The sequence below is a fragment of the Rana temporaria genome, chromosome 1, assembly GCF_905171775.1.
Source record: "Rana temporaria chromosome 1, aRanTem1.1, whole genome shotgun sequence".
NCBI lineage: Eukaryota > Metazoa > Chordata > Amphibia > Anura > Ranidae > Rana > Rana temporaria.
Genome location: NC_053489.1, coordinates 338,582,679 through 338,608,347, shown reverse-complemented (window position 1 = coordinate 338,608,347; position 25,669 = coordinate 338,582,679). Strand labels below are relative to the sequence as shown.

General features: G+C 43.9%; 1 protein-coding gene across 2 annotated transcripts in view; it reads right to left on the bottom strand.

The window, feature by feature from the left end:
* The window catches only part of LOC120946710 (protein shortage in chiasmata 1 ortholog-like), a 73,547-nt gene that overhangs the window by 18,708 nt on the left and 29,170 nt on the right, over positions 1-25,669 (bottom strand). The window contains exons 2-4 of one of the 2 annotated variants that reach the window (XM_040361348.1): positions 13,511-13,632; positions 10,148-10,241; positions 6,047-6,178 (exon numbers count right to left, since the gene is read on the bottom strand). In XM_040361348.1, the coding sequence (XP_040217282.1) occupies positions 6,047-6,178; positions 10,148-10,241; positions 13,511-13,617 (333 nt within the window). In that variant the 5' untranslated portion in view covers positions 13,618-13,632. Of the gene's footprint in view, positions 1-6,046; positions 6,179-6,552; positions 7,142-10,147; positions 10,242-13,510; positions 13,633-25,669 lie in introns of those variants that run through there. The other variant, XM_040361356.1, reaches the window with a different exon arrangement.

Here is a 25,669-nt window from a genome sequence, read left to right as displayed (position 1 = left end):
ATAGCAATCTTTTCTGGGGGAGAGGTTCTCAGTTGCTCACTAAGAGGCTGAGCGAGCTGCTGGTCCAGGCATCTGGGTGAATACTGACTTTAAAGTTAGGGGGCCAGATTCATGTAGATCAGCGGATCTTTAGATCCGCTCGATCTACGTGTTTTACGATCCGCCGGTGCAACTTAGCGAGGCTAGTGCAGTATTCATCAAGCACTTACCTCGAAAATTGCACCGTCGGATCGTAACTCCCCCGGCGGAATGCAAATTCCGTGGCTAGGGGGAGTGTACAATTTAAATCAGGCGCGTTCCCGCGCCGATTTAACTGTGCATGGGCCGCCGGCGAAATTTCCCAGTGCGCATGCTCCAAATGACGTCGCTAGGACGTCATTGTTTGCGGCGGCTACGTCAATTGCGGCCATCCGTATTCCCGATCGACTTACGCAAACGACGTAAAAATCTGAATCTCGGCGCGGGAACGATGGCCATACTTAACATTAGCTACCCCTCATATAGCAGGGGTAGCTATCCGCCGGAAAAAGCCGAACGCAAAAGACGTTAAAAAAAAGCGACGGGACTTGAATCGGCGGTTCTCCTCATTTGCATATCCGACGCGTAAAAAAAAGCAACGACACCTAGCGGCCGGCGGTAGATTTCAGCCCAAGATTCGACTGGTGTAAGTCACTTACACCAGTCGGATCTAAGGGAGATCTATGCGGAATCTGATTCTATGAATCAGCTTCATAGATCCGACCGGCTGGACTCAGAGGTACGACGGTGGATCAGGAGATCCGCCGTCGTATCTCTTTGATGAATCTGCCCCAGGATCTTTTCACAGCCTGGACCTGCTGAGCGATGTCAGCTGACAGCGGGTTATAGCTGGTTGTCGGCTAAAAATGGGTCACAAAAGTGCAGAACGAACTGCACTCCTCCCCAGGAGAAGTACAACCAAGCTGTATGCCGTCCCTTCAAAGCGCATGCACCGGTGACATCAGCGGCTGCTTTCCATGTGAATATCTCCTAAACACCACAAGTTTAGGAGATATTACCTGTTCCCCCTTGCACCTGCTCAAATTACACAGTATGGATAGTTAAAAGCCAGTCTTGGGTCTCATTCATACATCCTACATGACCATGGTGCAGCAAGTATACTGCAAATACCTGCGTGATGGGCTGAAAAGAGCCAAGGCTGTCTGCTGCTGTAAATATGTATCCACATGTATCTGCACATCCAGTGGTTACCTGCAGATAGGGATACATTTTTGCCCCTGGACAAAATCTCTCTGCATCTAGGTTTAGAAATGTGTTCTTAACAGCAGGTAACCACTGTGACACACGGTTTGTTAGTGTGTCGCTCAGGCTCAACCGATGTGGGGAGTAATGTAGATGATACCGAATGTGCTGCAGGGATAATAATGAAGCTGCTTTGCATGTAATTATGCCAAACTTATTTTGAAAGGCATTTGTTTTGTACTATCTGAAAATCATGAATCAACGTTTACCAAAATTCTACTAACAAAAAATTATCAGAAGGGGCCCAAAGGGGGTGCTTGAGAAATTAACTTCCTCTTTATACTCTCATAGTACGTCACTGCGTTCGTGTTTGTCAAACGATAATTTGTATACCGTTAGGGGCAGATCCACAAAGATCTGCCCCGGCGCATCGTATCTGAGATACGCTACGCCGCCGTACCTTACCTGGTTTAAATCGAATCCATAAAGAATTTGCGCCATAAGTTACGGCGGTGTAGTGGCGCGTAATTCAAATTGGCGATTAGGGGGCATGTTTCATTTAAATGAAGCGCGTCCCCGCGCCCAATGAACTGTACATGCGCCGTCCCTAAATTTCCCGCCGTGCATTGCGCTAAATGACGTTGCAAGGACGTCATTTTTTTTTAACATAGACCAGAATTACGTCCATCCCAATTCACGGACGACTTACGCAAAAAAAAAAAAAAAAAATTCAAATTAAACGCGGGAACGACGGCCATACTTAACATAGCAGGTGTAACTATACGCGACGAAATAGCAGCTTTAACTATACGCCGGAAAAAGCCGACTAGAGACGACGTAAAAGAATGCGACGGCCGCTCGTACGTTTGTGGATCGTCGGAAATAGCTAATTTGCATACTCGACGCAGAAAACTATGTGAACGCCACCCAGCGGACGCCGAAGAATTGCATCTTAGATCCGAAGGCGTACGAAGACGTACGCCTGTCAGATCTAACCCAGATGCCGTTGTATCTTGTTTTGAGGATTCAAAACAAAGATACGACGCGGGTAATTTGAAAGTACGCCGGTGTATCAGTAGATACGCCGGCGTACTCGCTCTGTGGATCTGCCCCTTAGTATGCAAGACAAGATCCTGGCACACTCCCTTTTGACAAAAATCAGAAGCTCGGTCGTCCAACAATCGTACCGTGTGTACAAGGCTTAATTGTGATCCATTCAATCCAGCCCAACAGCAGCACAGTTAAAATGGAAATTGTTTATAACGTGCAGACGCCAAAAGTCTTTCAAGCAGCAGCCAGCACAGCAATAAATAAATGCAAATCAAACTAGAAATAAAATAAAAATATGTGTAGCGCTTAGAAATTTTGTACAGCTACAAAATCATGCGTATGTAGAAAACAATTTGAAACAATGTGAATAAACACAAAATTAAACTCTAAATAAGTCCTATGAAAATTAATAAATTTAAAGTTGATAAGTCCATAAAAAATAGTGATGAAAAGGAGTGAACTAAATCAAGAGAAAAGAAAATGTGTTCTGTGACGTCAGTGTTGGGTGAATATACAATATGACCACCACTGGTTGTGAAAAGGCTTACTGGAGTGAAGGGATTCAAATAGGCATAAACAAGAATAGGAAAAAATACTACGCTTATTCTAAACTACTGGAGTGAAAGCTGCGATTAAAAAACGTTATACAACATAAACAACAATATACAAAAAAGGAAGTCGCGATAATTATAAAAAATAATAAGATGCGCTGAAAACAGCGCAAACCATGTGAAAACAAAAGGTGACATCAATGAACGTGCTGTGAACACATTAAATGGTGAATGTAATGACACAGTTGTGGATATAACCACAATCAACAGAGCAGTCCAACATGTAAAAGTGTTCACATTCAATGGTCTCCCCAGTGTAAAAATTAATCCACAAACGGTCCTGGAAAGAGTGATGACAGAAGCATCTCCACCACGATCACACACTGACTCTTAGGCCGCGTACACACGATCGGTCATAACCGATGAAAACGGACTGAAGGACCGTTTCATCGGTTAACCGATGAAGCTGATTGATGGTCTGATGTGCCTACACACCATCGGTTAAAAAAATTATCGTGTCAGAACGCGGTGACGTAAAACACACGACGTGCTGAAAAAAACGAAGTTCAATGCTTCCAACCATGCGCCGATTTGATTCTGAGCATGTGTGGCCTTTTGACCGATGCTTTTGCATACTAACGATCGTTTTTTTACCCATCGGTTATGCGTCCATCAGTCAAATTTTAAAGCAAGTTCTCTTTTTTTGACCGAAGGATAACTGACCGATGGGGCCCACACACGGTGTGGACCCATGAAACAGTCCTTCAGTCCGTTTTCATCGGTTTTGACTGATCGTGTGTACGCGGCCTTACCAGAAATGTATGATCTCTAAATTATAGGAGATCAAAAACAGCATAGACCGATGATATCCTTGAATAATATCGACAACCCAAGATGCTCTCACTGATAAGTTGCCTCAGACAGTGGAAGATATATAAAGAGAAGAGGGAACTCGCATAGCATAAAATCTTCAGGTGTTTATTAAAAAATATAAAGATGTACACTTACATCAATGCTGAAAACATGGAGCATATAAAAAAGCAAGCCGGCCTGCTTCTCGAACGTGCAGCCCGTATCTTCCGGGTCTGATCACTTGACACGGTGACGTCAGAACGTCGCCTCCCAAATAGGCATACACTCAATGAGTCAGCAAGACTTCTGGTGTAAACACCAATGCATGGGACATCCGTGCCTGTATTTCTGACCAGTGGAAGATGATCCCTCCGTCCAACTGATGACTCAGATCAGCAGTTCACAGATGTAATCAGCAAGATAGATAGAGTCTGGATTCACACATGTCCGGTGCGAATTCCAGCTCCGTTTTCTCTGCGGAGAGAAAAAACTGCTGTTCAGCGGTTCCTCTGTTGTAGCTGTGGATCAGCTGACCTGCTCTGAGGCATTGAATCATTGAGCATATGCCCATTTGAGTCCCTTCACTCTGGTAAGCCTTTTCACAACCGATGGTGGTCATATTGTATATTCACCCAACACTGACGTCACGAGGAACACGTTTTCTTTTCTCTTAATCCAGTTCACCCCTTTTCATCACTATTGTTTATGGACTTATCAACTTTCAATTTATCATTTTTTCATAAGACACTATATGCACTTATTCAACAGGAGCACAGTTAGCCTTCAAAACAGGGTGTGCCTGAGGAGGTTTCCTTCTTGAATAATGCTCTGATCTGTGAGGTAGGACTTGGGAGGTTTGTAGGTGTGACTGGGCAGGATTGTATTTTAATTAGAGCTGTGAGGGAAGTTACATTGTTTGCAGAGTCTGAAAGACTTTAAAGGGGACTCTAGCTTCTGCAGGAAGTGGCTGTGGAAGGGACAGAGTCAGTCAGCAGGGTATACAGAGTGTTACATGATACAAAGACACAACTAAACCCAGAATATAAGGGGACCTGTAGCAACATGGTACAGAGGTATGATCTATGCTGGGATTGATCATTCCATTCAGTTATAGTGAAAATAAAGTTGAAATTCAGCGTTCATGTGAATAATCCCGATTCAGCCCCAACAAGAGATCTACCCTTACAGTGGGGCTCCACTGTGCTGCAGGGGGTTAATTGCTCGCTAAATCTGGAGATACATGAGTAGGGAGTAATACCTTATTTCTCGTTGTAGCAGGGTCCCTCCAGTAGTGCGGCCAGTCCCATGCAGCATCCTTTCTAAGCCACTCCTGGTCACACTTCTGCCTCCTCCAGGAAAAATGCAGGGTAGGCAGGGCTCTAGTCCTGCGGGAACGCGTGGGAATGGAGTTCCTGCACTTTTTTCACAGCAGGAACGCAGTTCCCTTCGCAGAACTAGAGCAGCCGAGAGCAGCCGAGCCAATCCTTCACTAAGCGGCGATGCCCAGCTCGAGTCACTGTCAGGGGCAGGCAAACCTTAGTAATCCTTTATCTTACTGGCTGCTTCCTGTATATGGATTTATCGGGTAGTGTGTGGGTATTCTGTCACTTCCTCGATGCCGCAATGTCTCCTGGGAGCTTTTGTGATTGTTCCCAGGAGACATTACGGAGGTCTGCCGCGAGTTATCACGGGATTTAGAAAGAACTTGCTTAAAAAAACATGCGGTTTAGTAATTATGCATATAAGCATATTATTATTTTTTTTTGGTGGGGGAGTGGATCTTGGGTGGGAGTTCCCACACTTTTTTCCCCAGGACTTGACCCCTGAGGGTAGGCCTGCATTGTATGTGATGAGGCAGAGTTACCTACTACAGAGCAGAGCTTTGGGGTTAGGGTGTGTAAAACTGCCGGTTCCTGTACCTCCTAGACATAATGAGCATTTAGCCCTTGCAGTGTAGGGGATCCACTGCAGGGGAAGATTTTGTCAAATTCATAGACAAGTTATTTCAGAGCAAATATTTAGAAATGTCTTCATAATTTTTTTCCTTAAAAAATAGAATGGCTGGGGGAAAATATCACAATATGGCCACTACATGGAGCTCAGGATCAAAAGAAGTAAATACTGATTTCCTATCATTCATAGCTTCATCGAATTGCCATGATGCCACTTATTTTTTATGAATGGGAAGCACTCAACTTGTATAGGAAAATAGAAGGAGAACATTCAATCTTATCCTATTCTTACAGAACACATGTACCAGCAGTAATAGCTATGCACATTTTTTATAAATACACCCTCGAGTATTCATAGCATCATCTGCAGCCTCTGGAGCTACACAAGTAGTTCTCAGTATTCTGTTATTTTACACTGACCTCTGATATAAGGATGGAAAGCCAGGATTTGTTCAACCACTTACAGGGGTCACTTGCACTCATCATGAGGGTGTGGTCTGCAATACGCCGAACAAGCAATCCAGTCTTCTCTATTCCCGGAGATATAAAAGTCTAAACACAAATATATACATGTATTATTCATTTTACTTAGTTATCTTATTACGATCCTAGCTATAATGAGTAATATTTAGAACATAGGAGAAATCATCATCAAATAAATAATAATGAAATCTGTTAAAAGAGATCAGGAAGGATACTTTTCTTATGTGGGATTAATTATATGTTACACTTTAAGGAAACATGGACCATCTTTTATAACTTCCTCAGTAAGGTGTAGCAGTGATACATCTTTATATGTAATGTGAACAGCCTTCATTTTTAGCATAGAGGATATTAAAAGAAAAGATTGTACTGTAATTTAAAATGGTTGTAACCCTCGGTCATGGACTCTGAGCAATGCACTTATATATGTTGTGTTTACTTACCTCTTTCCAAAGCTCTGACTGTTGTTTCTCTCTGGTGCTTCCTCCCTCTGTTATTAGTATGAGTGACTTCTGAGAAGTTTTCCTGACACATGAGATAAATCTGTATTGGGAGGGAGGGGGGCGGAAGAGCTCAGCATGCAGCTTGTCTATTCAGAACACAGTTCTTCTGCTGTGTGGAGGGGAGTGTGTGCCTTTCCTCCAATCAGTTCTCACATACTGTAACTGCAGTCTCTCTGCTCCCTCCTCTGGGCTCTTGACAGACGAAGAAAGATTTTTGTAACGAAACGTCCCACACTTAGCTTGAGTGCTTTCGTCATATACCACTTCCTCCCAGTCTGAACCTAGATATCAGATATTCCAACCACCGACAACTACAAACAAGACGATACTCGAGTGAGTCTGTTACAATTTTTAACATGATCTGCACTTTTGAAGGGGTGTAGAGAGGAGAACACTGCAGATAATTAAGTAAATGTAGGAGAATTTGTTTAATTTCTCTGTATCACCTGATGCTGTTCACTTCACTGGGTATATGAGAGGGTTTACAACCACTTTAGGCAACAATCAAAAGGAATAATGGGCACACAATGGGCTCAGCGTTTAACAGTATATTTATTGCACAGGATGGTATAAAATAGCATTTCCGTGGTGGCACCCTTTAAAGTGATTGAAGTCTTGTTTTCTTGTGGTTTAAAAATAACAAACATGTCATACTTACCTGCTTGTGTAGTGTTTTTTCACAGAGCAGCCCTGATCTTCCTCTTCTCACCTCCCTCTTTGGTGCTCCTGGCCCCTCCCTTCTGTTGAATGCCCCCACAGCAAGCAGCTTACTATAGGGGCACCTGAGCCGAGCCACAGCTCCCTGTGTCCATTCAGATAAAGAGCAGTGGCCTGCTCCACCCCCTTTACCCCCTGCATAGAATGCATCTAAATAAATAAACCTTCTGCCTTTACAATCACTTCAAAACTAGGCAAAATCTCGAGGCACCCCAGTCTAAAATGTAAAAAAACTAAATGTTATTCATCTGTTGAAAAACACTTCACATCAGAGGTTCACCCATCACATCAGAACCCCGTCCCCCTTTCACATAGGAGTCCACCTTTCACACCAGAGGCTCTCTATACATGTCAGAGTTTCCCCATCATATCAAATCCCCCTCTATATATTACTGACCCCCCATCTCCAGAGTCATAGGCCCCCTATCACATCATAGTCCCTCCTATATATGAGAACCCCCCATCATTTCAGAGTACCTCTATCATGGCAGAATCCCCCTATCAGAGTCCCCAACTGGAACACAGTGTTTTCTAATCCATCTTTGATCCAGGATAAACTGGGTTTTGTGCTTGAGGCAGGGTAATCCAAAAGGCACCACACGGTCCTATGGCACCCTGATTTAAACACATTGTTTAAGTTTTAAAATGATGACAGCTTTGTATTTTAAAGAATTTAAAATGTAAAGGTAAAACACCATTGGCTCCTTATAAAAATAAAGGCAACAAAAAATACTTTTCTAGCATCATCTAATGAAATTCTAGCATAAAACGTATCATCTTTTTCTGCAGCATATTATTGAAGAAAGGAAACCGAAGACTGCCATCATGATAACTCGGGTGCCTTCCTCTTTTTTTTTATACTGGAAGTCATATAGAGTTCACCCGACTCAAGTGTCATGCAGGGGATACAATAGTTTGCACCGTAAAGAAACAGCTGCCGTTGCAGAGGGTAAAGCTACATCTGTGACCTAGAAATGAAAGGGTGCCTAGGCAGCCAGCTCTTACCGTTATAATACTAAGGTGGAAGCCCCTATACCTTTCTCCCCAACAAAATTATTTTGTGCTCGGGGATGTATCTGATAACATCAGTTTACAGCAGCGTTCATTAGAACCTGAATACATCCAAAAAATAGGCTCTAAAGACTCTCCCATACATGTCATTCTATGCTTGCGTAGGTATTTGATCACATTACCTTAAAGCAGAAAACCACACGTTAAGCGTTCACACACACTTACACTTACACCGGCTTACGCCTTCATATTTAGGTTCGGCCGGCGCAAATTGGAGAGCAAGTGCTTTGTGAATCATCTATTTTGCTCTCTGACTTATGCCGGCGTAGCGCATATACGTTGCGTTACGCCGGCACAAAGATGCGCACATCTACCTGAATCTAGCTAAATATGTTTTGCCTTTCATTTCTATTTTTTTTTTTAATCAAAAAGTTTTTATTGCTCACAAAACATACAGTCAAAAAGAGAAACAGAATGACATCTTACACCTTGTATTCCAACATTCTCAGTAGCAGGATTGCAGGTCAGACAACAAAAGTACGACTAGAAATCATTACACATAATCAATACACCATCTCGACTAGCTGGACCCACTTTGCCGCACCCCTGTCCACTCCCACCCTCCTACCCCTCCGCCTTCCATGTGTCCTACCAAATGTCTAGGCAGGGGATCCTGTCAGTTGTCTTCTGTCCCTACATCCCTCCAAGCAACCTCGCCTGTACCAACTCCAAGGGGCTTAGCCCAGGTGTCGCGAGCCATGGATCCCACAGTTTAAGGAATTTCCCTGCGGTACCTCTGTGTTGGTATATGTATTTTTTCATCAATAGTATTCTACCCACGTGCTGAATCCAGGTCTTGGTTGAAGGGGGCTCCCTCGACTTCCAATGTAGGAGAATGAGCTTTCTCGCCTGGAATAGTGCCCTGGCGAATGCCACTCTGGTAGCTTCCTCCACTATCACCCCCTCCAAAACCCCCAGCAGGCAACATAGTGGGTCCTGTGGAACGTTGGTCTGGAACACTGAATTCAGCGTAGCCAAGACCTCCGTCCAATATCTATGGAGCTTGGGGCAACGCCAGAGTAGATGGATCAGATCTCCCTGTGCCGCCCTACAGAGTCCGCACAGCGGGTCCGGAGCCCGGCCCATTCTGAAAAGTCTAAGCGGCGTGTAATGCACCTTTAGCAATATGTAGAGCTGGGAGACCCTCTGTGACACACTCAGTGAGCAGGTATTTACGGCCTGTAGCGCCTCCTCCCACAACTCACCCTTGATGGGCCCCAAGTCTGTCTCCCACTGTTCTGCCACCTTCTTTAATTTCTATTTTAAACTGAATTGGTTGTTTTACAAGGTGGTCGGTTACAATAACTTTAAGCACCCAGATTGCAGCATAGGGTACCACTTGCCCATCTGAGAAGCACATCTGTCAGGAAGGGATTTTAATTAATGATTACTGGCTGACTGCTGTAATACATGGGTAATCAGTAACTGCTATACCACCAAAGGCAATGTTGCTGGATAAGAACCTGGGTAGCTAGGCTTAATAACAAAGGAATCTTTGCAGTAACCTATATAAACTATTCTACATTCAGTTTACTAAAATCACAGTTTACAACTAACACAAAATGGATAGAGATCACATGCTACAAGAACAGCAGTTTTTACTCTTTACTAGAACATTACTCCTTGCAATGCTTTATTGATTACACCAGATAATCTTTCTTTTCACTTCTAATGGGTTTTTGTTAAATATTATCCTTTCTTTTTAATAATAATCATCTCTACAATCAGACAACTTTATTTCTCTTACCTTTATTTGCAAGTCTTCTGATCTTGACAAATATGCAGTTATAGCTGCATAGACTAGAGCAACATTGTGTAAAGTTATTCCTGAAAGACTGTACCTAAAAAAGCAAAAAAAAAAAAAAAAAAAAGATATATTGAGTTGGTGGCCCTGGGTGATACTTCACAAATGAGATCTCAATCACAGTGGGACCTGTAGTCAGACACATATTGGCTATGAAAAAGTTACTTGATCTCTATTCACAGCATCAGGCAGAGGGAAGTCTACAGCATCATCATCCTTTGTGGCTTTGAGATGTCATACGATTGAAAAAGTCCAAAAAAAAGCTAATGCTTAAAGATGTGTTAAAGTTGAGTTCCACCCATTTTTTTATGTTTGTCTGTGCTGCATGCCCTAATCTCATAGTGTTCAGAATGGACAATTTTTATTTATTTTGTTGCTTGTAAATACCTTTATTTTGTAGTCCTTCATTACTTCCTCCATCTTATTAGCCTAGGCTATTAAGTCACAAGGCTATTCGCAAGGGTTTCTGGGATAGGCATCAAGTAGTCCTTGCAAATAGCCTATTTGCTTAGAGAAGGGGCGGTAACTTCCTCTGACACTCCCGTTGCTATGGAAACCTGGCTGAAACCTATTACATTGCTTGTGCAGCACTGAGCATGTGCGAGATCTGCAAGGCTGAAATCCAGGAAGTCATACAGTCTGGCTTCATGATGCCCACACTTAAGATGGCCACGGTCTATTTCTAGATTATAAACTAACTAAATTCTCTAACAACCTAACAAAACGGACCTTAGTTTACAGACTAACTTTACTAGACTACATTAAGCTTGTGTATTACAGGGGTATTTAAAAAGTGAAATTGTGGGTGGAACTCCCCTTTAAGGCTTATCCAAATAAACCATGTCCTTTAGAAACAGCTGCATTTCAACTCCAATCAGTGGGACACCATATCTCTTGTGAATTGCACTTTCTGTAGCCCACTGAACATTGCTTCAACCATGAAAGAGTTAATTTGTTGTGTTTCCCCCCCATGCCAAAGCTTCCCAGTCTTCACCTGCTGCAGTTTACTCAAAGTATAATGCTTTATGTGCAGCTCAGACTTATATATGCTTTATCATACCCTATTTCTGCAACTCTATTAAATATAGAGCTCTGTAGATTATCCACTGGAGGGGGCAAACACTCACTCTACAATTAATAATCCTACTTACTTAAAGCCCAGTTGAACTTTCAGTTTAAAATAGCTAAATACATCCCAGATGCACCAAAAAAAAAGTTGTGCAAAGTCTAATGCCGTGTACACATGATCATGTGTGGGCCCCATCGGACTTTTTTCCATCGGTGTAAAAAAATAGAACATGTTTTAAATTTTTCCAATGGAAAAAAAACAATAGGAAATTCTGATTGTCTGTGTGGAACTCCATCGGAGAAAAATCCATGCATGCTCAGAATCAAGTCGACGCATGCTCGGAAGCATTGAAATACATTTTTCTAGGCTCGTTGTAGTGTTTTAAGTCACCGCGTTTTGGACTGTCGGAATTTAGTCTGATAGTGTGTATGCAAGACTGATGAAAGTCAGCTTCATCGGAATTCCGACAGAAAATTTCAACGGATTTTATTCCATCGGAAATCCTACCGTGTGTACGCAGTATTACAGTTTTTGTTCTCTTAAAAAACCAACCACACTGATATGATGGGGGGCTTCTGATGTGAAAAGGGGACTTCTGGTATGATGGGGGCACTGATGTGAAGGGGGCTTCTGATGTAAAAAGGGGGGCCCTGATGTGAAGGGGGCTTCTGGTGGGAATGGGGGACTTGGATGTAAAAGGAGGACTTCTGATATGATGGGGGATTTCTGATGTAAAAGAAGGGCTCTGATGTGAAGGGGGTCTTCTGATGTAAATGGGGGGCTCTGATATGGAAGGCTTCTGATGTATAAGGGGGCTCCAATATAGGGGTCTTCTGATGTATAAGGGGGCTCTGACCAAACAACCACAGGCAAACCTGCCAGCACCTGGAAAGTGGGATCCTTTGCAGAGGTCTTACACACCTCCTGCTGAGTCAGTACCAGAGCTTTCCAATCAGTGGAAGCTGCCTGAAGAGCCCTAGATCTAATCCAATAAAGAACAAGTTGGATCCTGCAAAGAGATCACTGTTTCCCCACAGAAAGCAGGGGTTCTAATCTACAGCACACTGGCAAGAGGACGGGCTTTTCAATTCTGGCTGTGGCTATTTTAGCAAGAAAAAAATATCATTTGTTTTGATGTTTCTAGAATGTACCTAGCTGATATAAATTGTAAGTAACCTCCAAAAAATAAACTCTTAGGACGCATACACACGGTCGGTCCAAACCAATGAAAACGAACTGAAGTTCAGTTTCATCGGTCCAAACCGACCGTGTGTACGCCCCATCGGTCTGTTGTCCTTCGGTCCCAAAACAGAGAACTTGCTTTAAAATCGAACCGATGGACGCCTGACCGATAGGTCAAAACCGATGGTTAGTACGCAAAAGCATCGGTTCCAAACCCGCGCATGCTCAGAATCAAGTCGACGCATGCTTGGAAGCATTGAACTCGATCGGTTTTTGAACTGATGGTGTTTACGCACATCAGACCATCAGTCTGCTTCAGCGGTGAACCGATGAAAACGGTCCGTCGGACCATTCTCATCGGATGGACCGATCGTGTGTATGCGGCCTCATTTGCTCCCTTTCGGTCTTTTAAATATACAATTGAAAGAGATGTTCCATCTATAACTTCCTGTACAAGGAGGGGTTATGAAGATGATGAGAGGGCTGTGTTCCTTGTAAGTCATTAGAAATGTGTATGAAATCAGAAAATGTGGTTTCCTATAGAGATGAGCCTGGGTATCCTCCAAACTCATCTCCATCTTGAACTCTCAACGCACATTTTTTTGTACCACAATAAGCTGCGTATTCTGTCATTCCACGCCACACAGCTCATGTGAGCTTTAGGGTGGGGAGTGACCCAGCCCAAAGCTCATTGGAGCACAGAAAAGTGGAAGTTTGGAGTTTGGATTAGGGATGAGAGCAGAGGATGCCCAAGTTCATCTCTATTCCTGCACAGATACATAATTGTAAATAATGCATACAAACAAGGTGTTTTAAAACATACACAAACAAAAAACACTGAAAGGACAATACTGACTTATTTACTGTACCTACAGTCAACTCTTTACCTGCTCATGTACTTGATCTCAAAAATCTCTAAAATAGAATTATAAGTCCCTTTCTAAATGTTGGTGTGCTTTCTTGCATGCTTGGAATTCAGAAGTCATAGAATGACAATTCAAATAGGGTTGATTTTACTATTTTTACTATCTACCCTGTCTGATTAATATACTTACTCAGAGTTTAATCTTTCTTTAGCATACAAGAGGATCCAGCAGCAGCTGTATTGCAAAGACAGAGCCACAAGTTTGAGGATCAGGTTCTCAGCGGACTTATCAGGCATCAGACCTTCCAGACTCTAATTAAAATTGAACAAAATGTTAGGCTTTGCTGAAAGATTTTATTTAGGTTCCTGTTTTACAGAAAAGTGTATTAAAACCATGCTCTCGCTCTCTCTCCTAATAAATAAATCATTCTACTATAAAACTTACATTAAAATTCATATTACTAAGATTAAACAAACAGCAAAAAAAAACAAACACAGAAGACACTTCAATCATGTAATTTTGTCTCAACTAAAAATTGTAGTATGCTTTCACGACTTTTGTTTGCAAATCACAAAAACAACAACAAAAAAAACACCTTGAGCCAGATTCACAGAGAGCGGCGTATCTCTGTGCGGGCGTAGCGCATCTCATAAGCCCGCCTAATTCAAATTAGGAAGGTAGTGGGAGTGTTGTATTAAAATTAGCTGTGACCCCATGTAAATGAATTCCTGAACAAACGGTGCATGCGTGCGCATGCTCAGAATCACGTCGAATTTACGCCCTAAGATACGACGGCTCAAGGGCAACGACGTGAATGTAACCTACGCCCAGCCCCATTCACGTACGACTTACGCAAACCACGCTTGCATTTAGTACCACTTTACATATTTTTGTTCCCTAGGCAGTATGCTCATGCTATTTTTCAAGTTTCGTATTCATCGAGACAGTTTTTCCTAAAGACTATGGAATTTATTTTGCAAAGTGAAGCAAATGTGTGTTTGTGTTGAGCATCGTTTTAAATTTAAAAATATCTTTTGTAAATCACAAAAGTATCAGTAAACAAAGCCTGTACTCCTTTCTCCCTTTTCAGCAGCCAGTGCATACATTCCTGATCTAAAATATAGGCTGGTACTGTATGCAGAGGTTAAAGAAAAGTTACCTCATGGAAGAATCACAGGTATTACAGCAGAGTTTAACCACTTGTAAAGGTTCGTTTTTTATTTTCTAAATAGGTTCCTTTAAGCTAGTGCATTGTTGGTTCACTTACCTTCAATTTCCCTTCTAAATGTTTTTTTTCTTTGTTTTCTTTGTCTGAATTTCTCACTTCCTGTTCCTCCTCAGTAAGATGTTCAGTAAGCTGTTCTAAATGACTTTCCACCGCTCGGATGATGGTGGAAAGCTTACTGAGGAGAAACAGGAAGTGAGAAATTCAAACAAAGAAGAAAAACATTTAGAAGAGAAATCAAAGGAAAAGGTAAGTGAACCAACAATGCACTAGCTTGAAGGAACCAATTTAGAAAATAAAAGACAAACCTTTACAACCCCTTTAAGGACCGCCGCACGACGATATACGTTGACTGAATGGCATGGGTGGGCACATTGGCGTACATGTATGTCCCCTGCCTTCCCACAGGTGGGTGGTCCGATCAAACCCCCCGGTGCCTGCGGCAGTCTGTTTAGCTTCAGGAGCGATCTGGGATGAGGGGGCGGCCATTGATTTCAGGCCACCCCCTCACGATCGCCTCTTGGCGAATGAGAAGCTTTCTCTGCCTGTGTAATATAAACACAGGCAGGAGGAAGTGATGTCATCTCTCCTGTGGCGGTCTTTTCTTCCGGATCGCAGAGGAGAGAAGACATAAAGTAAGTGCACCAACTCTACACTGACACGTAGGTACACATAGGCACACAATCCACCCCCCAGATCACCCCCCCCCGATCACCCCCCAGCCCCCAGCCACAGTGTCACTGATTGCAGTGATCATTTATTTACTGATCACTGCATTTCGTGTCATGTGTGACAGTAAAAAGTTGCAGGGCTGTTATCTTTAGGCCCCTTTAGGTCCAGGGTAGCCCCCTACCGCCCCAATAAAGGTTTAACCCCTTGATCGCCCCCCCAGTTAACCCTTTTACACCCTATCGCCAGTGTCCCTAAGCAATCGTTTTTCTGATCGCTGTAGTGTCGCTGGTGCTGCTAGATAGCCAGTTATTTTTTTAGGTTCGCCGCCAGGTTTTTATAGCATCAGGTACCCCCATATTTTATCTAATAAAGGTTTTAAACCCCTGATTACCCTTAGAGTTAACCCTTTCACCAGTGATCACTGTATAAGTGTCACTGGTGACACTGGTTAGCCAGTTAGTTATTTAGGTTCCCCGTCAGTTTTTTATATAGCGTCAGGTTCCCCCATATATTACCTAATAAAGGTTTTAACCCCCTGATTGCCCCTAGAGTTAACCCTTTCACCAGTGATCCCCGAATAAGTGTTACGGGTGACGCTGGTTGGTTAATTTGCTTTTTATATGCGTTTGAAAAATCACTGCACAAATACTGTGTGGAAAAAAAATGCAACACCTACCATTTTAATCTGTAGGGCCTTTGCTTTAAAAAAATATATATGTTTGGGGGTTCAACGTAATTTTCTTGCAAAAAAAAAAAATGTTTTCATGTAAACAAAAAGTGTCAGAAAGGGCTTTGTCTTCAAGTGGTTAGAAGAGCGGATGATGGGGGCGTGGCCTGGACATGGCGGAGTAAGGCTGTCTTTTTTAGAGCATCCGGCCCTGATCCTTCTTCACCGGCACTAACCTGATGGACAGCGGCATGCAATCAGCCAAAAAACACAAACAGAGCAGCAACCAGGGTGACCTGCTCCAGCACCGTAAACGGTGACATTCACCTTTATTTCCAGCAAAAACAACAACCCTGTCCGGGGCAAGTTTGTATTTTCGTTGATCTGGGGGGGCTGGGATATTCCCTGTGGCTGCGTTTGTGCTGACCCCCTCTGCCTGCTTAAGTTTACTTTAACGCTGAAAACATGATGCCAGTATGTTTTAACTGACTGCAGAGGTTTTGATTGCACTGTTTTGTTTTTTCTGTATTTCCCTATTTTATGTGTGCTGCACCCTCCGAGTGTTTAGGATAGGGATAATGCTGTTCTATAATGTACCAATTTACATTGCCGGTGCTGGATGGGGGGGTTCGGTAGCTCGCCTTCTGGTCCTGTTCATCCAGCTACCCACTTAGGACTGTGATCAATTTCCAGTATATCACTGGAGAGTGTCCTAGCTGATTTTAGCTAACTTAGAATTCTTTACAGGGGCCGCACGCCTTCTCTCCTTTTCTGGGACTGTCTTCCCACCCCTATCTCTACTCTCTCTGACTTTGACTGTTTCTCTTTCGGATTAAGTCAATCCACACCCCACCCCCCCTCCCACCCCCCCCTTTAGTCACAAACATGGACGCATTAAATATTGTGTCTTTGAATGCAAAGGGTCTGAATACCCCTGAAAAGAGGAGAATGTTGCTTCATGATATGCGTCGCCTGAGGGCGGACATTGTCCTGCTACAGGAGACGCACCTTTAGGGAAGATAACCTGCCCATATTGAAGAACAGATTCTATCCCACGGTCTACCACTCATCATACACTAAAGCTAAATCTAGGGGAGAGTCTATTTTAATTTCCGCTAGGGTACCGTGGTCGCTTGTGGAGACCAACACAGACGGGGAGGGGCGCCACATGTTCATTAAGGAGCGGATTGGGGCAGAGCAGGTTACATTGGCAAACCTCTACGCTCCAAATGTCCACCAGGATAGATTCCTGAAAAGAGCGTTAGACGCAATTCACGGAGGGACAACTCATTGTGGGAGGAGATTTAACATCAAGGGAGACCCGTAAACGCATTTTTACTTCGCTGTACCTAACTCAGTTGATGGATGCCTGGCGCCTTTTTCATCCGGGTGAGAGGGACTATACGTTCTTCTCCAAACTACATCAATCCTACTCCCGGATTGATTACTTTCTGATCCCTCACAGACAATTACATGCAGTTAAAGATACCACGATAGAGTCAATCACTTGGTCCGACCATGCCCCGATCACGCTAAAATACGCCATTTCAGATACAAGGGCATCTCAGAGACGCCCTTGGAGGCTCACTGAAAGCTTGCTCCACGATACGAAGGCGATGTCGGAGGTCGGAGGTCGTGGAAGAAATAAGACACTACTTCCATACGAACTGCACCTCTGATAGCAATCCGGCAGTGGTCTGGGAGGCCCATAAGGCCGTGGTTCGTGGGATACTCATTAAGCATGGGGCCAGACTGAAAAGACAGAGGACGGAGCAGTTGACAGCCCTACTCTATAAATTACAGGCTCTTGAGGTGCTTCATAAGCAGACACCTGCGAGGCAGTTGGGCTGTGAACTGGATGCAGTTCGCACACAGGGTACAGACCTCTTGCAGTTTAAAGCTAAGGCAGCCCTTCAGATTTGCAGACGGAAGGTGTACGAGTCAGGCAATAAATGCGGGAGAATGCTGGCCCGGGCACTACGCACACAAGATCTAGCGTCCTACATACCACACATTCTATCCCCGGAGGGACGGAAGGTCTCCTTACTGCATTGCATCTCGCAGGAATTTAGATCTTTCTACCAGGCCTTGTACAACCTCTCCCTGCCAACTACTGACCCTGACTTGACAACGGACTACCTTACCTCTTCCCTGATGCCAACCATAACAACGGACGTTCAGGCCCTACTAGACAAACCTATTACTCTCCCGGAACTCCAGCTAGCTCTGAAGGCCACCAAGTCAGGTAAAGCCCCGGGACCGGACGGACTTACGGTGACATATTATAAGACCCTGCTTCCCTCGCTGGGCGACCGTATGGTAGCCCTGTTCAACAGTCTTGGTACAGGTGAAAAACTACACAAATCTACACTGCAAGCGCAGATATCGGTGATCCCAAAAGATGGCAAGGACCTGTCCCAGTGCGGGACCTGCCGCCCAATTTCATTGCTGAATACCGACCTTAAACTCTTTACTAAGATTATCGCCACTAGGATGCAACATTACCTCCCCGACCTTATCCATCTGGACCAGGTGGGGTTCGTCCCGACGAGGGAAGCCAGGGACAACACAACCAAAGTTCTTAACCTGCTACATATCGCCAACACCACTAAAACGCCATGCGTCTTCATCAGTACGGATGCCGAAAAGGCATTCGACCGAGTGAGCTGGCGGTTCATGTTCTCTACTTTGAAGCATGTGGGCCTAGGCGAAAAGACGATACACTGGATCTCGGCGGCATACTCAAACCCGACGGCTAGGGTCAGGGCGAACAGAGTATTGCCGGACTTGTTGGCAATTAATAACGGGACCAGACAGGGGTGCCCTCTGTCGCCCCTGCTTTTCGCCCTGACTCTTGAACCCTTTCTGAGCCATGTGCGACTGAACCCAGACATTACCGGGATAGGAATCAAAGGGACACAATACAAAGTGTCTGCATACGCAGACAACATGATGTTTTCACTGACGCGACTCGTGACGTCTCTCCCCAATCTGATGAGAAAGTTTGAGGTATACGGGAAATTATCCAACCTAAAAATTAACTTGAACAAGTCGGTGGCAATGGGCTTGGGCCTGACACCACAACGTCTTTCCCACTTGCAGGCTGGGTTCCATCTGAAGTGGTTGCAATTCTCCCAACTCTTCAAGAGCAACTTCCCTCCCTTACTTAAATCTGTACAGAAACTTCTGACCCAATGGACCTCTGGCCTACACTCCTGGTTTGGCCGATGTAATATACTCAAAATGACGATACTGCCCAAATTCTTATACCTCCTGCAGGCACTCCCAATACACATTCCAGCGGGCTATTTCAAACAAATTTACTTCTACTTTTAAGACTTTCCATTGGGCAGGGAAACATCCCAGGATACGCAAGATGATACTCTCACTGCCTAAAAGATACAGGGGCATTGCGATGCCAGACGTACGGGCATATTACCACACAACACATTTGAGCCGACTGGTGGACTGGTGCCACCACAAGGCGACTTTGGACACAGATAGAGCAAGCACAGAGCGAAATTCCGCTGCAGAGAGCACCTTGGTGCCACACAGCCATGCCACATGAGGTCAAACGACACCCGCTGACAGGAACTACCATTAAGGTATGTGCACGGCTACTGACACAGGCAAACCTATGCTCCCACAATTCACCATTACGCCCAGTGCTAGGTAACCCACAATTTGAGCCGGGTGTTCGCGATAAGAGATTTTGCGACCTAAGAGACTCGGGCCTCTATCAGGCTTCCCACTTTATTGAGGCGGGGCGATGGAAGACTCTGGCGGAACTCATGGACCCAGGCGGTGGATACCGCCTGGACTTCCTGAGAGCTGGGCAACTGCGCCACTTCCTTGAGACTCTGCCGCCCCCTACTGCTGCAAACCAACCCCTCACGCCTCTGGAGGAGCTATGCTCCGACACAGGCATGCTACCACATGCTATATCCCTTACACATGGACTACTGACTACACCAGGGGAGGAATACCAGATTCAAAGCCTCTCTAGGTGGGAACGGGAACTGAACTGCACATTCACCGCCGTTAAGGCACAAAACATTCTTATGTTCATGCATAAATCATCTATATGTACCAGGATACAGGAGACCAACTACAAAATCCTCACGGGCTTGTACAGGACTCCAGCTGTCCTTGGTAAACTTTTTCCGACAACTTCAGACCAGTGCTGGTGTTGTCAAACAGAAAAGGGCACGTTACTTCATGTCTTCTGGTCCTGCCCCCGCATCCAGCATTTCTGGATGGAGGTCAGGCGGATAACACAAAAATTCACGGAACGAGTTGTACCAGACGACCCAGCATACTTCCTTCTACATGTCCATGATACCCCTGCACGCGTATATAAGAAGTTGGTAGTCCGCCACCTGCTAGATGCGGCAAAAGCCTGCATCCCCCTTCGTTGGAAAGCATCAGACCCACCGTCCATAGCCATGTGGTTACGAAAAGTAGACAAAATAAAAAAAATGGAAGACCTCATCCTTACGAGCCAAAATAAACAAGAGTTGTTTACTACAACTTGGCGACCCTGGACTGTATTTACATACTCAGAAGAAGGCCAAGCCCTTAGGGGTGGAAATACCCCGAACTGAATATCTAGAAAGAAACACAAACATAAAAAATATGATAAAAATCTGTCTGTGACGATCCCTGTTCGTGAATCCCCACTGACTACCCCCCTCCAATCCCTCTTACCACCCCCCCCTCCCCTCTGTCCTTCTGGACAATACTTTCTCTCTCTACTTCTCCGGGCCCAGCCCTCTTCCTTTGTCTTTTGCATTTCCTTCTCTTACCTTTATTCTTTAATGCTACTTGGATAAGAGGGGATACAATGTGGGTGAATACAAAAACTGTAGTGGTGATGTGAGATCAAACAACCATACAGTGTGTGTGTAAACAATTTAAAACCAACTGACCAAGTGACAATGTCAATAAGTATTAACCAAGAAAAAAAGAGAGAAAACAGCAACTGCTGTTAAATAACAACAAACCAAGTCATATCTTAAAGACACGAAACATGTCTTACAATTATTAGAGGAGATCCCAGTGAAAGAAGGGATAACATACATAGCAACAGCTGATGTATCATCCCTCTACACCATTGTCCAACACCATCAAGCGTGCAGTGCCACGAAGTGGCTATTGAGGAATTACACCACGTTTATATATAAACAACGAAAATACCTTATTAAGTGTTTAGAATTTTGTTTGAAGTCAAATTATTTTTGGTATAATCAAACATACTATAACCAGAGCACAGGCATCGCTATGGGGGCGAAGTTTTCTCCCTCAGTTGCCAATCCCTTTATGGCACAGTGGGAGGAGAGAGTGATCTATTCCAACACCCCAACTGCGCTCACATTCTATAAACGCTTTATAGATGATGTACTAATAGTATGAAATGGCACCATGGACTCGCTCGAGGAATTTCTCACCCAACTCAACATCAACGATAAGAACATAAAATTGATATATAACATTAGTGACAAACAGGTGAGCTTCCTGGATTTGGAAATCATGTTGACACATCAAACATTTACTACTAAAACTCATTTCAAAAACATTGATGCCAACAGCTACCTATCACTCTATAGTTGCTATTTCAAGCCATGGCTTTATAACATTCCGAAGGGACAAATGGTACGCATCAAAAGAAATTGCACCCACGATACAGACTTCTTCACCCAAGCTGACTTCATAGGGGATAGATTTAAAGCCAAAGGCTACTCTGAGGATTTCATTCAACATCAGATTCAATTAGTCTCAGGACTGGATAGGAATTCTATGCTACAAGGAAAGCAAAAACAAACTTGTATATCTGAATCGCCAGCGTTAATACTGGATTTCAATGCCCAACACAAAGATGTAGAAAAATTAATCCACAAACACTGGCACATCCTCAAAAGTGATAAACATCTAAAAACTATTTTGCCAGATAAACCCAATATTATTTATAAAAGGGCACCGACCATTAGGGACATGCTTGTGAAAAATGTAGTAGACCCTCCTCCACCTAGTGGTTACACCTTTTTCAAAAGTAAAGGGTTTTTTCCCTGTAAATATTGTTATGCCTGTATCCATACTCGAAATCCACAAATTAAAACAACAGAATTTATAGGCACGAAAACCGGTACCTGCCCATTAAGAACTTCATTAGTTGCCACACGAAAGGAGTGGTCTATGTCCTTCAGTGTACATGCAATCTACAATATGTGGGTAGAACCAAGAGACCATTGATGGTCCGCATTAAAGAACAGGTCAAGAATATCATTAAAGGTTTCCCCAAACATAACGTAAGCAGACATTTTGCAGAGGTACACAATAAAGACCCCAAAAAGCTATCCTTTTGGGGCATAGATAAATACACCAAACCATGGAGGGGTGATCATCTGATTAGATTAATTAGCCAGAAGGAATCCTTGGATTCATTCTTTACACACATTAGTACCGGACGGTTTAAACATAGAATTCGACTTGAATTGTTTTTTGAGCAATTTTTAGTTGGTTCATCCACATACATTGACTGATTGATTGATTGATTTTAATATTTCTTTACAGCGCCACATACACCCTGAAGGGTGTGTCTAAGCGCTGGAAGGAGGTCCGCTGGTCTATTCTGGACCAAAAAGCAATCCAAGAGAAAAAAGAAAAAAGACTTTGTAGACGAACTGATGGCTCGTGTACATAAAAGAAAAGAAAAACCATATAAAATATCAACAATAAAAACAAACGGTAGCAAGGGGGTTTGGGGTGAGGGGGACATAGGGTGAGGGGAGGAGGGGCCAGGTCAGTTTAATTAGACGTGGTCATAATCAACTTGCCCCAAAGAGGAAGGTTTTCAGAGCCTTTCTAAAGGTAATAAGAACAGTGGACTTCCTCAAAGGCAGCGGGAGAAGGTTCCAAAGCGAGGCAGCTCTGGCTCTGAAGGATCGGCCACCGAACGAAATCAACCTTACTAGAGGGATGACAGCAAAGTCCTGATCGGCCGATCTCAGTGCCCTGGGGGGGTGGTAATGTATGGCCATGTTATTAAGGAACAGTGGGCTATGTTGTTTGAAGGCCCTGAACATAACACACAAAGCCTTGAATTCAATCCTCCTTGCGCATGGGAGCCAATGAAGTAGTCTGAGAACGGGTGATATATGGTCCCATCTTGAGGTCCCTGTAATCAACCTAGCTGCGTGCACATGTGTGCCACTCATATACATTTGGTTATTTACCCATTTATGTTTATCCGCTGCACAGATGACATCATTAACCACACCAATATGGAGATGTCTTGGTATCTATCATACATGTATGTGATGATTTATGTATATGTGACTTATGAAGTTAGACCCACGTCTCTTCTGGTCCACATTCATATTATATTTTAATTTAGTATCCTTATGTTAGTATATCCATAATACTCCAATCTAAAGGCTGGGTATTTGATATATATTTTATACATATACAATGCATGTATATGCACGATTGTTTTTAGTTATCCTTTAGCCATCCCACCAATTATATGGCCGCCGTAGGTATAGGAGACACGTTCATACTCGCCACCATACAGTCTATGAGACTGTTCCTACCATAAAGATGGCCGCTGTCTATATTGGAGACATTTTTTTTTTTTAAAAATGCCCGCCGACACATTGCCGTTTGTTGTATACTCCAATAAACAAAATGGCCACCACCCATATCGGCGACCAGTGATTAGAGATGTATAGAACTGTTCGCCGCGATTTTCGCTTGTTCGCGTTTGCCGCCGCGGGCGAACATATGCGATGTTCGATCCGCCTCCTATTAATTAACATTGAGCAAACTTTGACCCTCTACCTCACAGTCAGCAGACACATTCCAGCCAATCAGCAGCATACCCTCCCTCCCTGACCCTCCCACCTCTAGGGCAGCATCCATTTTAGATTCATTCTGAACTTGCATTCTTAGTGAGAGGAGGGACAGAGTTGCTGCTGCTGATTTTATAGGGAAAGCGCTAGCTTAGGCCAGTGTACTCCAGTCCTGAAAGACTCATCTGATCTCTGCTGTTAGAACAGCACCCCAAACAGCCCTCGTTAGGGCTAATTAATTAGTCTGCTTTTTTTTTTTCTCTCTTTGTAATCTGTGCTGTGTGATTTACAGCGAGAGACAGACAGAGAGAGAGAGAGAGAGTGTCATTTTTTGGAGTTAGATAGAGCAGCCAGGCTAGTCAGTTAATGTTACAGTGTGTAGAGAATATATATACATCACCAGGAGTTGTACATATATTTATACACTGTATAGTTTAGTTAGATTAGAGGTGCAGGGTGTTGTGTAATATAAAGGGGTCCAGTGCTGTGTAATATAAAGGGGTCCAGTGTTGCAGTGCTGTGTAATGTAAAGGGATCCAGTGGTGCAGTGCTGTGTAATGTAAAGGGATCCAGTGGTGCAGTGCTGTGTAATGTAAAGGGGTTCAGAGGTGCTGTGCAATATAAAGGGGTCCAGTGGTTCAGTGCTGTGTAATGTAAAGGGGTCCAGTGGTGCAGTGCTGTGTAATGTAAAGGGGTCCAGTGGTGCAGTGCTGTGTAATGTAAAGGGGTCCAGTGGTGCAGTGCTGTGTGATGTAAAGGGGTCCAGTGGTGCAGTGCTGTGTAATATAAAGGGGTCCAGTGGTGCAGGGTGCTATGTAAAGGGGCCCAGAGCTGTGGGGTGCTGTGTAATGTAAGGGGCCCGGGCTCACAGGGTAAACTGTGCCCACCTGTCCAGTGCCACATCTCATCTATATTGTGTTGGCACAGTTGATAAGATATAAAAACAAAATTCACTGCAATACATAGTAGTCATTTGTCTGCCAGGGTGTCTTTGCCTCACAGGGTAAAATGTGCCCACTTGTCCAGTGCCACATCTCATATCTGGTGGCACAGTAGCTTGCACGCATAGTATAACTAAACTAATCTAAAAAAAATGACAGGCAGAGGCAGGCCACCCCGCAGGGGCCGTCGTGGTCATGGTACTGTGATTCCCTTTGGCCCTAGAATAATGCCCAGTGTTCAGAGGCCACATACCCTGAACTCGAAAAGTTCTGAGGACATAGTCAGAGTTTGGTCTTTCACTGTGAACCCTATTACAGACAGGGTTAGGGTTACAGATAGGGTTAGGGTTACAAATAGGGTTAGAGACAGGGTTAGGGTTAGGGTTACAGATAGGGTTAGGGTTACAGACAGGGTTAGGGTTACAGATAGGGTTAGGGTTACAGATAGGTTTAGGGTTACAGACAGGTTTAGGGTTAGGGTTACATACTGTGACCCTAACCCTATCTGTAACCCTAACCCTAACCCTGTCTGTAACCCTAACCCTAACCCTTACATTACCTGATCGATACAACATCATACCTGATGTTTTAAAGCATGTTATTCCAAACAATTTATGAATCTTAGGTGATTTATGCCCTTTATGAATTAAAAACAGACTCTGCGACAACTACGTAATTTTCCATGGGAGTTTTGCCATGGATCCCCCTCCGGCATGCCACAGTCCAGGTGTTAGTCCCCTTGAAACAACTTTTCCATCACTATTGTGGCCAGAAAGAGTACCTGTGGGATTTAAAATTCGCCCGCCCATTGAAGTCTATGGCGGTTCGCCCGGTTTGCAAACTTTTGCGGAAGTTTGCGTTCGCGAACCGAAAATTTTAGGTTTGAAAATTTTAGGTTCTGTACAGACTCACCGGATATGTCCGATCGGCCGAAAGCCCTCGCATTCGACGCATTCGTGGAAGCATTGACCTTCCAGGGCCGTGCACGTAGCCGCG